At 38.6% G+C, this 12,591-nt stretch overlaps 1 protein-coding gene across 9 annotated transcripts in view; it reads left to right on the plus strand.

Moving 5' to 3' along the window:
- Positions 1 to 12,591, plus strand: part of cadpsb (Ca2+-dependent activator protein for secretion b) — a 60,113-nt gene that overhangs the window by 36,300 nt on the left and 11,222 nt on the right. For 4 of the 9 annotated variants that reach the window (XM_062415518.1, XM_062415523.1, XM_062415517.1 and 1 more), the window contains exons 12-17: positions 5,089 to 5,225; positions 5,839 to 6,026; positions 6,805 to 6,906; positions 7,006 to 7,069; positions 7,177 to 7,323; positions 12,367 to 12,468. In XM_062415518.1, coding sequence (XP_062271502.1) covers positions 5,089 to 5,225; positions 5,839 to 6,026; positions 6,805 to 6,906; positions 7,006 to 7,069; positions 7,177 to 7,323; positions 12,367 to 12,468 — 740 coding nt within the window. Of the gene's footprint in view, positions 1 to 5,088; positions 5,226 to 5,838; positions 6,027 to 6,804; positions 6,907 to 7,005; positions 7,070 to 7,176; positions 7,324 to 8,671; positions 8,741 to 12,361; positions 12,469 to 12,591 lie in introns of all 9 variants that reach the window. The other 5 variants (XM_062415520.1, XM_062415525.1, XM_062415524.1 and 2 more) reach the window with 3 other exon arrangements.

A 12,591-nucleotide genomic window follows, 5' to 3' on the forward strand; every position in this document is an offset into this window, starting at 1 on the left:
GTGACTTATACAAAAATTGTAGATAGAAAAAAATGGAAAAAATAATTGGCATTCAATACTTACACTATTAGTAAAAAAAAAACATGCCTAGGATCACAACAATAATAATACTACTAATAATTATCATAATAATTGTTAAAAAACAACTTTATTTAACCCTCTGTTAATCATATAATTGCAGTTAAACTATAAAGACATGAATTGGATCAGTTATTCAGAATCCTATCACATAAATTCTATGTTGTTTCTCCATTGATTTCTTTGTCCAGTATGTGATCGTTCTTGTGGTTAGTTGACTCCTCTGATGCCAGCTGTTGCCATTCAAAGCCTCCTCACAGTGGCACAGACCTCCTACCCCTTCCCCTGAAACATTGTGGCACACCACGCGTACATGTTTCACCCCCTGGTGGTCTTGAATGGCACTGGGACCATAACATAATACAGCCCTCCTGACTCTGCTGCAGTGGACTGAAAGAAAGAGTCCTATGAAGGTTCTGATCGGCTTTTCCCCAATCCACCTGTTTCAGACTAAGAACTAGTTGTATATTATTAAAATATATTTTAAAGGGGATGTATCAGGAACATTTCCAGGTCTACTTTTGTAGTCTGGAGCTCTATTTGAATATCTTTCCATGATTTACAGTTAAAAAGAAATTCTTAAAATGTACCTATCTAAACTTATCTTATACTGGCCCTTTATGCAGCCCCTCAGTTCAGCCTCCATTTTTGAACAGATCATTTTAGAAGGACCAACTCCCACTTCCTATGTAAACAAACAGTAGAAGTACAATATCACTTATTTTTCTCGTTCTTTACTTGAAATTGAAACTTCTCAAATTCATTTGTGTACAACAATACATGTTCACACTTGAATCCAATCAGAAATATGTGACTGGACATGGTGAACAACTCGTGGATCGACCTTAGCAACAAAGGCTACGGATCAGACAACTGATTGTTGGCATGCAAGAACAATCTGACGTCGTCATGAGGAGCAAGTAGAGGTTCTTTGAGCATTGACCATGTGTAACACAGACATCCGATATCAGTATACAAATAATGGAAATCACACAAAACTTGATATGTCCCCTTTAAAGTAGTTACAATAAATAAAAACAGTGTATGAAGATATCATTAATATTAAAATCTCCAGAGATGGCTTAAAGCATGTTTAAAATTACTACTAAAATTATGATGTGTTACTTCACCGTTAAAAACACTTTCACCTTTTCACCAATAGTGTCACCACTTGATGTATTTTGACCTGTCCAGGACCTTCATAGTCTCCTCTTTTGAAATAGACACAGGCATCTTTGACACATAAAACTGACTGCTGGGGTTTACTTCATCGGGTAGGTGTATGTGTTTGCCAATGTCCCTTTTAAATGTTAGCCCTCTGTTTGACAGAGTGACAGTACTTAACGTGTAGCTCTCGACTCCTTAAGTACTTATCCAGAATAAATGAACTGCAGTGGAGTGATGAGGATCGTAAATTCTCTCTTTCTTCCTCTCTCTGTCGCTAATTCTCTCTGTCTCTGTCTCTGTCTCTGTCTCTGTCTCTGTCTCTGTCTCTGTCTCTGTCTCTGTCTCTGTCTCTGTCTCTGTCTCTCTCTCTCTCTCTCTCTCTCTCTCTCTCTCTCTCTCTCTCTCTCTCCCTCGCTCTCTCTCCCTGTCTCTGTCTCCCTCTCTCTCTCTCTCTCTCTCTCTCTCTCTCTCTCTCTCTCTCTCTCTCTCTCTCTCTCTCTCTCTCTCTCTCTCTCTCTCTCTCTCTCTCTCTCTCTCTCGCTCTCTCGCTCTCTCTCTCTCTAATATGCCTCAGCATCTGTTGTCAAGTTCACATATCCTCACATGTACTCACACACCACCGCCCACAAACTCTCATGTTGGTATAGGTTGTTGTTTTTGAGTTGTGTTTTCTTCTTCATGCTTTGCCTGTACCCTTCTTCAGTAATGCAGCTGCTAGGTCAGGGTCTCGTGATTGCTCTCCTCCAGCCTTGTTGCTAGTCTTTATGTTATTCTGGTTTGTCCCTTCTTACCCTGCTGTCTTCTAGCTGGACTCAAGGGTAAGTGCTTCCCTGTAGCCGGCACAGCTCAGATAATCCCCGCCGATTATCTGACAAATGCAACGTTCTTTCTCTCTTCTTTCCCCTCTTCTCCTTTTTCACGTCTCGCTTCATGTCCTAGATATTAGTTGATAACTTTTGTTTTTGACAACCTCAACTTGAGGATCAAAGTATAAGCATCCATTCGTGCCAGTATAGGATGCATGTATTTTATTCTAAGAGCTTATTATTTGACTCAGTAATAATTAAAGTTGATATTATAGTTGTTACTGCATAATTGCCTTCTCTCTTTACTCATATTGGTGACCGGATCCCTCAGAGTAAAGCAATATGATGATTCAAATGTTAGATTACTGTTAGAAAATCAGACAGATTGGCTGTAAAGTAAAACATCTATCATTAATAATATAATTTGAAAGAGCTGGAAACAAACTATACATTGTTTTATATTGGCTAGCTGAAATCTATTATTGTTCATTGATTTTTTTTATTAATTAATGTTTTAAAGATAGAAATCTATACAATGTGTGAATGTTTTTTTCAGTTTATGATGAAGTTGTTTTTTTTTTTAATTGAAAAAATATATTTGATGCATGGATGAAATTTGTTGATCATGCTTTACTTCAGAGGACTCAATTGCTTTTAGTTCTTTTTGTTTGAACTTTTCTCAATGAGAGTTGGCAAATATGTATGCGGAGTATTCTGAATGCCAAAGACAAGGAGTAGCTAATGCCGCCCCTTCTTACGATAAAATACTCCGGACCTCCCTTCCCCCCCTTCCTACTACAGTAGATGGGCCTGTAGATAGAGGCTAGACCGGTGTTACACCTCCAGAAAGGAGAGATCTCATTTTGATTTCTTTTGACTGCCCTTTGTTTGCCTGAATAGGAGAACACCTGTGTCATGTGTCCATACTTTTGTACAAATACAGGAGTTTTCATTCATTTTCCCCCATCTCCCAGAGAATGATACAGTTTTGCCTCTGTCGGCTTCATGCTATTTACCCATGTACTTGCACCAAATTGTATTGCTACCCTATTAGAGTTCTCCGGTAGTGGTATGCCTGTTAGTGTGCTCTGTAGAGATCATGAATACACTGCAACATATTCAAGTATTGTCAACTTGCAAATGCGTAGAGAAAAAAAAAGGAATGCCAAAAAAAAGATAAAATGCAAATTTGAAAATGGGTCTGCAGATGTGCATGACATTTAAAAACTCAATGAAAAGTCACACTGTTCTCCAGCATGTGATAGTTGATAAATGTATGCAAAAGTCACCTATTCACTTTGGTAATCTGGTAATTTTATTTGAGGTTGAAGTCATTATCAGTGAATTATAGTAAGTAATGGTAATGTTACTGTAGTGATGAGTGTATTCTGGACTTCAACGCCATTTCTTCATTTATTCCAGCAAAGGGAGATATTGCCCACTCACTGTGTGCCATAGCCCAACTCCAGGCACCTTCCGCTCACTCTATGGATGTTTTCTCACTATCTCAGCACTTTTCCACAACATCACTTTGTAACTTGGCCCTGAGTGAATCTTCCTATTATGGTCATCACTTTCCTCCAACACTTGTTGGCCACTGTCTTATTGTACCATCTAAAGGTTGTCTTACCCACCGAATTCTCTTTCATCCTGCCACTGTCTTCTTCTCCTTCACTGGGCTCACCACCACTGCTGTTCACCATCTTCTCTCAGTGTTGTGTTTAGACTTCATGTGTTAACTGTCCTTCTCTCTGACATTATGACTTCCTGTACCTGTCTTGTCCCTCTTTCTTAAACAATCTGTTATTTCCATCGTCCACATTTTACTTGTTGTCTCGCAGGTTTTCCTTCTCAGATTGGAGTAAAATTGAGCTAAATGTCTGAAATGTAACCCTCCATAGGTTTTTTTTTTTAATTATTATTTTTATTTTATTTTAGCAAATTTCAGTGAGTGTTTAGCACCTGTATTTTACCCTTTCCCCTTCACCCTTTCAAACCTGGAGGTTGACAGATGTCAGTTGTGCTCTATTCAGTACCCCGGAGATGCCAAGATCAGGCCTTCACTTCCCAGCCCCCACTCCCAAATCATCATCACTCATGTCAGTGTCTCATGGACTTGACGCCTGTCACTCACCGAAGACATGACTGCATCTCTTATCTATTTTGAATCATTCTTGTCCCCATCATTTCGTCTCTGACAGTCATATTATTTACAGAGCACAATAAATGGTCAGTTTAGTAGAGTTTGCCAACTGTGGTTCAGAGAAGTAAAAAACATTATTCCACCAATGTTTTCATCACGCATATTATTTATTATAGTTTCATTTCTTACACAGTTGATATTACTAATGCTATTTCTTCACTGAATTTCCCAGAGCAGGTTTAGTGCTTTATATATGGAAGTTCTCTTGATACAGAGAAGGTTAATGGCAAAAGTTATGAAGCAAGACAAACATAAAAAGCCAGATTTTACTGGAGAAAAATATGCATCTCTCCAGTCAATAACTTTTTTTAAACTTCTTGAATTAGCACTTCATGCTATATCACTGCAATGTGTTCAGATTAATTACTCTTTTGCCATATCTTTTTACTAGCACACAGCACAACCTTTTTTAGGACCTGAGTGACATTCAACAATTGCGAATGGCAGAATCTATTGATTACATTAAGAAGAATGCATCTAATTCCGTCTAACAGCACTTTTTTGAATATTTAAAGTTTTTATGTACCCTGAAAAACATCAGGGAATGTGACATACAAAGATGCATGCATGCACAAACAACAGAAGCACCCACCCCTCTGACCTTAGCTTCAGATCGATAGAATCTCATTCACCAATACATCAAATCTCTTTACGCTGTCTGACACAATGCAAGTTGACAATGTAAGCTGTAAGTGTTTATAATTTGCCCTTAGAAGTAGCAAAAAAAAATCCCTAGTGTTTCTGTGTTGTGACGAAGACTTGCTGCTTGCTTGTGCCTCACTGATGTCTTCTCCTCTGAATCGTGTGCTTTTCCCTGTGCCGTTGGCTGGATAGACGCTGACAGAGCTCAGAAACATGGCATGGATGAGTTTATCTCCGCTAACCCCTGTAGCTTTGACCACGCCTCGCTTTTTGAGATGGTGCAACGACTCACGTTGGACCACAGGCTTAATGACACCTTCTGCTGCTTGGTGAGTATCTCTCTGCATCACATAATACTGAACTGACTTGAATATAAGACGGTCCTGAATATAAGACAACATCCCCCTTTTCCAACGAGTTTTTGAGGATACAAGGGGAAACATACATGGGGAAAATTTCCATAAGGTACTATTTACCTGAAGCCTTTTTACCGCTTAAAAGTTAAACAATACTATCAAAGCAGAATTTAAATTAGACATTTGTGTAGCTTGTTTGTCAGTCACATGCTCTCCTGTCTGCTGATGAAAGTGTTGAAAGTATTTGCACATACCACTTTTCAAATAGTGTTTTTGTCTCTTTGAGCTCCTCGTCATCAATGACAGCACTAATTATTAGCTGCTTGATAGACTTCGGACTTGTTTTGTTTTCATGAATTTATTTCCTATATGAGCCTACAGAAACTCTTAAAACTCTGGCTCTTGTGAACACCTAATAGTCTAGTTCTCATAATTTAAGATGATCCCCACTTTTTCATATGCCATTTTCCGAATAAGTAATCGTCTTATATTTGGGCAAATATGGTACATTCTTGGTAGTTGGCTGTTTTTGTGACTATAGCTGATAGGAGGTAATGCGATCCCCATCTCTTTTTGTGTTGTGCAGGGATGGTTCAGCCCAGGCCAGGTGTTTGTCTTGGATGAGTACTGTGCCAGGAATGGAGTTCGAGGTTGTCACAGACATCTGTGTTACCTGCGTGATCTCTTGGAAAGAGCAGAGAATGGGGCTATTATTGACCCCACTCTTCTACACTACAGCTTCGCTTTTTGTGCCTCTCATGTCCATGGGAACAGGTGTGTAAAAGGCATTACCTAACCGGATTTATAAGCACATTAAAATCACATAAAACTAAAAACTCCTTTCAAACAAATAGTATTCTTTTAGGCAGGATGGGCACACAAAATTTCTACAAACACTGTGAAAGAGCAGCATAAAAAAGTCGGCCTCATTAGAACGTCCTAGGCATTTTGTGTCTTTTTCCATTTATTTTAATGTTTGCCATATTTATTTAGTTTCATTTTTTTTAAATTATTGTTTTGTTAAAATGTTGTTTTATGTTAAAGTTATGTTGTTAATCATTTCCATATCTCTACATATTTCCTTGTTTCTACCATTTTTCTTTGTTTTGTTTTTCTCTGTCCTTTTTTACCATAGTCTCTTACTTTCCATATTATTCATCCTCCCATGCGTCCATTAAAGTCAGAGAGGGCAACAGTTACTGGGGGCCACTGGGCTATGAGGCTCTAATATCCCCAAAGAGCTCCCAAAGGCCAAATCCTGGCACTGCCTCAAAACGAGCACGCATATTCAAGTTTAGAAAGAGAAAGGATTCCAAAATTCAACTCTTTGAAGGTCCCAAAAGGTGAGACACTGTCATTTATTTGTATGTGAACACAAAAGGAAACTAATATCACACATTTTGCAGTCAGCTCCTGCGGGGCTGAAAGCTGTCAGCCAGTGCTGTGCTTTTTTATTCTGTTATGTTCTTGTCGGACTCATCTCAGAGGTTACGTAAGTTGAACCTCTGCAGGGTTTCAGCTGGGTTAAAATCTGTGGGTGTGATTTTCATAGGCCAGATGGACTGAGCACAGTGAAAGTGGACGAGAAGGAGCGCTTTGAAGACATCAAGGAGCGGTTGCGTGTGATATTGGAAAACCAGATTGTAAATTTCAGGTGACTGCCAACTCACTAAATACACTTATGTCCTGAAACATTGTGCCTGCTGGTATTTTCTACTGCGATTAAACTTTTGGTTCACATCTTCCCCTGTAGATATTGTTTCCCCTTCGGTCGTCCAGAGGGTGCACTGAAGGCCACTTTATCTTTGCTGGAGAGGGTTTGTAAACTTTAAAAAAAAAAACCCATCTTATAACCCACGAGGAGCAACTGTGATGTAATGAAAACATGTTACATAATCCCTCTTTAATGTGGCCTGTACTGTAGGTCCTGATGAAGGACATTGTGACCCCAGTTCCACCAGAAGAAGTTAAAGGAGTTATCCGCAAAAGTTTGGAGCAGGCTGCTCAGCTCAACTACGAACGGATTACAGAATATGCTACAATTGAAGGTAACCAGAAAAACACAACCAACATCAGATAATGACTGCTGGAGTGAATGTGCTAATTATATTTAACAATCATATTGGTGAATAAAATGTCAGTGTTTGCATTACAGTGGTTTTGTTTGGTTTCAGAAATCCAGTGGTTGGGGTTGGCATCATTTTTGTTTTTGAATTTTATTTTAAGACAAAAGACTTAACCTAATTTTTTTTTTTTAATTACTCCAATATAAGATTGAATTGCTATTTATTTATTTACACATGGTGAATTCACTTGGTATATGGTATATTTGTGTCCATATCCCAAATGATTTGTGGCATCCCGAAATTTTTTGTGACAGTTTGTCGGGTCACTCTCTGTCTCTCAGTCCAATAACTCTCTCCTTTGTTTCAGGCCTGCTTTAGCTCTGTGCTGTTCTGTAGGTCAAGTTGGCTTTTGTGTAGAGGTGTGTGAGTAAAAATGCATTCAAATCCAAAGCCCTGAAATCTGTTGATGTGCTGATCTCTCGTTGTGCCTTGACTATTCAAGCTCTGTAGTATTACGGCCTCTGACATTTAATGATTGGACTGTGAGTTCAGCTTAACTGAATGTCCTCTCCTGACTCCTAGTAGATTCACACTCCCCCTCTCCTACTATCTCAGCCTCTCTGATTCCTCCAGCTGCCCCCGCCCATAACGCCCCTGCCTTGAAATACCAGCAGCTCTCCTTTCACCTCTGTCTTATGTTCTTGCTGAAGACCACTATCTTCTGCTCCCTGTCCCTCCCTGTCTGCTCTGCTTTCTCTCCTCTCTCATAGTTGTTGGCTTTGCCACAGTTATCACTTTATTTGACCTCTTTACTATGTGATATGTGGCCTTCAACCAAAGGAATGCTGGAATTGAGTACCTACAAACCAGCATCAGCAACCTGCATGTGCTTTGAGACATAACAACATGGCCTTTCTTTATTGGCATGGATTACATATAAAGAAATTGCATTTAAATTAATTACATCATTTAAACAAGACATTTTATAATGTCTTATACTTCATTGCTCTGTCTTTTCTTGCTGTATAACCATTAAATGCATTAACATGCACTTTTCATACTTACATAGAAAACAGTGATGTTGTTTATGCCTTGAAAGAAATCCCCCAGGGTGCTAAAGATACTAAGGATTCAAACCTTACTATCTTGCCATGCTATGTGAATTAACCTCCTGCTGTCCTTGTGAGGCGCCTAGTATAAAACAAGCCTCAGTAAACATTTGACTTTACCACTGGGCCTCCTGCTCAACAGAATGTCGTTTTCACCTGGACAGCCCTCTTCCCATCAGCCTCTGACTTCTAGCTTTCCCACCTCTGACCCCCGCCTCTTGCATGCCCCGATCCTTTTTTGTAGGGAAAAAGAGGGAAATGTATGAGCACCCTGTCTTCTGCTTGGCGTCTCAAGTGATGGATTTAACCATCCGTGAGTACCTTCATCATCCTCTCCCCAGTCTCTATCCTTCTCCTTCTTTCAAGCGCTCTTTCACCTCATCCCCCTCTGCTTTCTCTCTTTCGTCAGAGATGTTGCTCCTGCCATGCTTGTTTTTAACTGTGCTTTTGTCTGTGAGAGTGAGTGGGGAGCGCACCGGTCAAGAGATCCGAGCAGTATCGCTGTATCACTCAGGGTCTTTTTTTTAGAACCATCTGTTTGTGATGGACATGAATGAGCAGTCTGGTCTGTAAGCTTCTTTCTTTTGGTTGGATGCCCATTCCTTTGACTTGAATGCATTTTTACATTGCTTACATTGTTATCTCCTCCAGTCATTTGGTGTCATGTGTCAGTGGTGTGCTGTGCCGAAACAGGTAGGCTTTTTTTTCACTGTGACACCAGAGATAGTGCAGGAGCGTCCGTCAACAGAGCCATTATATCGGGAGATCAGGGTAGGGTGTATGAATTTAACAGCTTCTGTTTGTGTTATAACTGGATTCAACTCAAGTCAAGTCACTCAGTGTGTCCTGTCTATGATCCTGGCAGCTGTTTGTGTGTCTTACCTGTTTACGATAGCTTTGTCTGTTTGTTAACAAACATCTTATCGCTTTTTTTAATTTACAATTTTCCACAGGCTAATGTTTCAGCGTTTCTGTTTTTACTGTGTGTCTGTGACGTCTGTCTGTTGCCTAGAAACCTCACTCCCTGGAGCTGAAACCATCCCAGCAGAGTCTTTGAAAGGGTCACATGGTGACGAAAAACAACTCTGAGCTTTCCCCCCCCTGTAACGTGAAAGTAATCCTAGAAACGTACTCATTCTAAACATCTCCTCTTTATCTTCTCTCTCCCCTTTTCTCGCTGAAGTTGAGAAAGGTCAAAAGGATCAAAAGGATCCAGGTGAACCCATGTTTAGCTTGTGGTTTAGCCACAGCACACACACAAACACAGAACTTGCCCCTCATTCCCTCATACATCTATTGTATTTACAGAACATATGCATGCACAGAATGGCTAATTTACCTGTAACACATCTTCCATATAGTATATTATACACTCTGATAATATACACACTGAAATGTCTTGGCATGTTTTAAACAGGCATCTCTTTTTATGAAATAAATACTGAGGAGATTGTATTGCTTTATGTCAGTCCAGATATGATTCAAGAATGGTCAGACGTTTTAATTATCAATTATTAACAGAAAGATGATTTATCTGGTTGTTTGCTGGAAAGACAATGAAAAAAAACATCATAACATAATGATCAATTATAGATCAATACAATCTCTTACGAAAAGAACATTATATCATTGCTTATGTGTGAAAAAGTAAAGAAGGACATAAGCAACATGTAATTAATATAACACGTATCATTAAGTGCAGTTACAAATTGATATAATTTACATTAAAGATTATACTTTTGATAATGGGACTGTATATGTGCATTTCGTATTGTCATATATCATCATATATGAACGTTCATTTTATTTGAAGTTGTGGGTAACAAAACAAACAAAAAAGCATGGTCCCACTTTCATGGTATGTAGTCATGCAGATAACTTTGATTATTTATTGTTGTTTGAAGTGAAAGTATCTACATGGCTGGATACCACAAGGGATTACAGAACATTTTGTTTAGCTTGTTTGTTTGTTTTTTGTTTCTTGTAATTTTGGTGTACTGACCCTTTAACATTTCACAGTATTCAGACACATTAGATAGTTGTGTTATAGGTTCAAATGCTGCTACTGTATCTATCATTTTAAAGGCCCTGATAGATACTTCACAGACACATTTTAACTTTTATGATTGTATTTGTTAATGGTGCTAATAAAGCAACAAAGACCTGTGATGCTGCACTTTTAGACCAAACCATGATGCAAACATTTTTCACATCTGCTCAGAGAGCTCACTGTACATCGCATTATGACCACAGAATATGTAGTTACTGTAAAACTAATCCATGTGATCCTAATCCACTAATCCATTAGTGTCGATTAAATTTCTCTGAAGACAATAATCGAAGCCTTTTCTTGGCACTTTAGGTATCTCAGACTTCCCCTACTGACAAACTCCATTTGAAAACAAAACCTAAAGGGGAAGATCAAGCTATCTTTAAATCTGTTTTTCAATAATGACCCCAAAATAGATATTCATTTGAATTTAGTAGAAATACTTGAAAGATATTTCAGAAAATGGTATTACTAAGCAAAATAATAGTCACAATGTCAGTATAGCAGATAGAAGACTGCTATTGTAGGTTATTTGCCAATAAAGCTGTTTTATGTCAAGTGTATGTGTTTTTTGAGTTTTGATGTGTGTAGCCATTCAGTTCCATCTTCAAATGATATCATTCCACATAGCTGTGCTGCTTGAATAATCTCATCTCATGACATATAACTGTCTAATCAGATCATGCTGTCAGCAAAGGAACAAGAAAATGATTTGGAACAAATTATAGAGCAAAGTCAACAGCTATTTATAAGTGAATGAAAGCCGAACCAGTTTTTAGCTTGCAAAACCTTTAGTAAATGGCAAATCCAACACCATCCCACTGTGAAAATATTCAATGAAAACCTCTGAAGTCAATGATGTTGTAGCTGATTTATAAGGAAGGAAGGACATTCCTCATTTACTGGACCTAAATTAAACATGTAAAAATAGTTTTGAGTGTTTTTATCCACAAATTCTATGACATTTATCAAAAAACCCATTTGTGCCGAATTGTCCAAAAATGACATAGTTAGAAATGTAACAACAATGTGTGTCTGATATGTTTTTTCCACAAAAAAAGTGTAATTACCATGTTAAAATCGTTACAATGGCTCCTACTCTTTCTACTAATTCAAAATTCCATAATCTATGAATATGCTTCTATATTTTTTGCAGAAGTCTAACTTAAGATGTCTCCTACTTCACTGTAAAGTCTATTCTCAGTGCATGTACACTTGATGCTTCAGGTTTCCACATTACATTTATATAGGAATGGCTTCGAACTACTATATGTGATGTAACAAACCCTGCTTGTAGGCCCACCATTTAAAACTAGATTTTAATCGAGCACAGAGAAACTTCCTTTTTGAAAACAGCCTCCTAGTGCTAAACTCTGCATATACATCATTCCGCACGGTGAAGCTGAAACATTCAAATGTAGGCACAAGAAGAAAAACATGAGAACTTCAAACAGAAATAATGAATTATTTTTACAGTGGGTGTTGTGAATATTTTTGACCACGGCATGCGACAGCTCCTTATACAGATGGCTTATTCTGTACCGCTACTCAATATATGCATGTTTTAAATGCCACATTGCACGTCCATATCAGTACCACTATTTTTGTGCCTGAAACTCTTCCAACATACGTTTGATTATCCTAAAAAAAACATCACTCTGTTGCTTTATGTCATGCAGCCCAAAATGAATATAAATGGATAAACCCTTGCTTGTTATGGGATATGATAGGCAAACATCACAGTGTAAGCACTGTGTTTATACTTTATTAAACAATCTAAAATATAGATAGGAAATATCTAATGAATAGTCATAAACATCCCCCTGGAATCCTTCTCTGTGCTTGACTAACTACTCATCCCTCACCCTCATCCTTTTGTCTCAGAGAACGTAGGCCGCTTAGTCACGCCTGCCAAAAAGCTGGAGGAAACAATTCGCCTGGCGGAGTTAGTCATAGAGGTCCTCCAGCAGAACCAGGAACACCATGCGGAGGTGAGTGAGAACCCTCTCCTCCTCTCCTCCTCAAAGCACTTTTCCTCTATGCTCTCACTCTTATCTCACTCCGCCCCACAGCAGGGAGTTAGTCTTATTATCAGTCTGCTATAAATAAAGCTG

The sequence above is a fragment of the Scomber scombrus genome, chromosome 3 (genome assembly GCF_963691925.1).
Source record: "Scomber scombrus chromosome 3, fScoSco1.1, whole genome shotgun sequence".
NCBI classification, from domain to species: domain Eukaryota; kingdom Metazoa; phylum Chordata; class Actinopteri; order Scombriformes; family Scombridae; genus Scomber; species Scomber scombrus.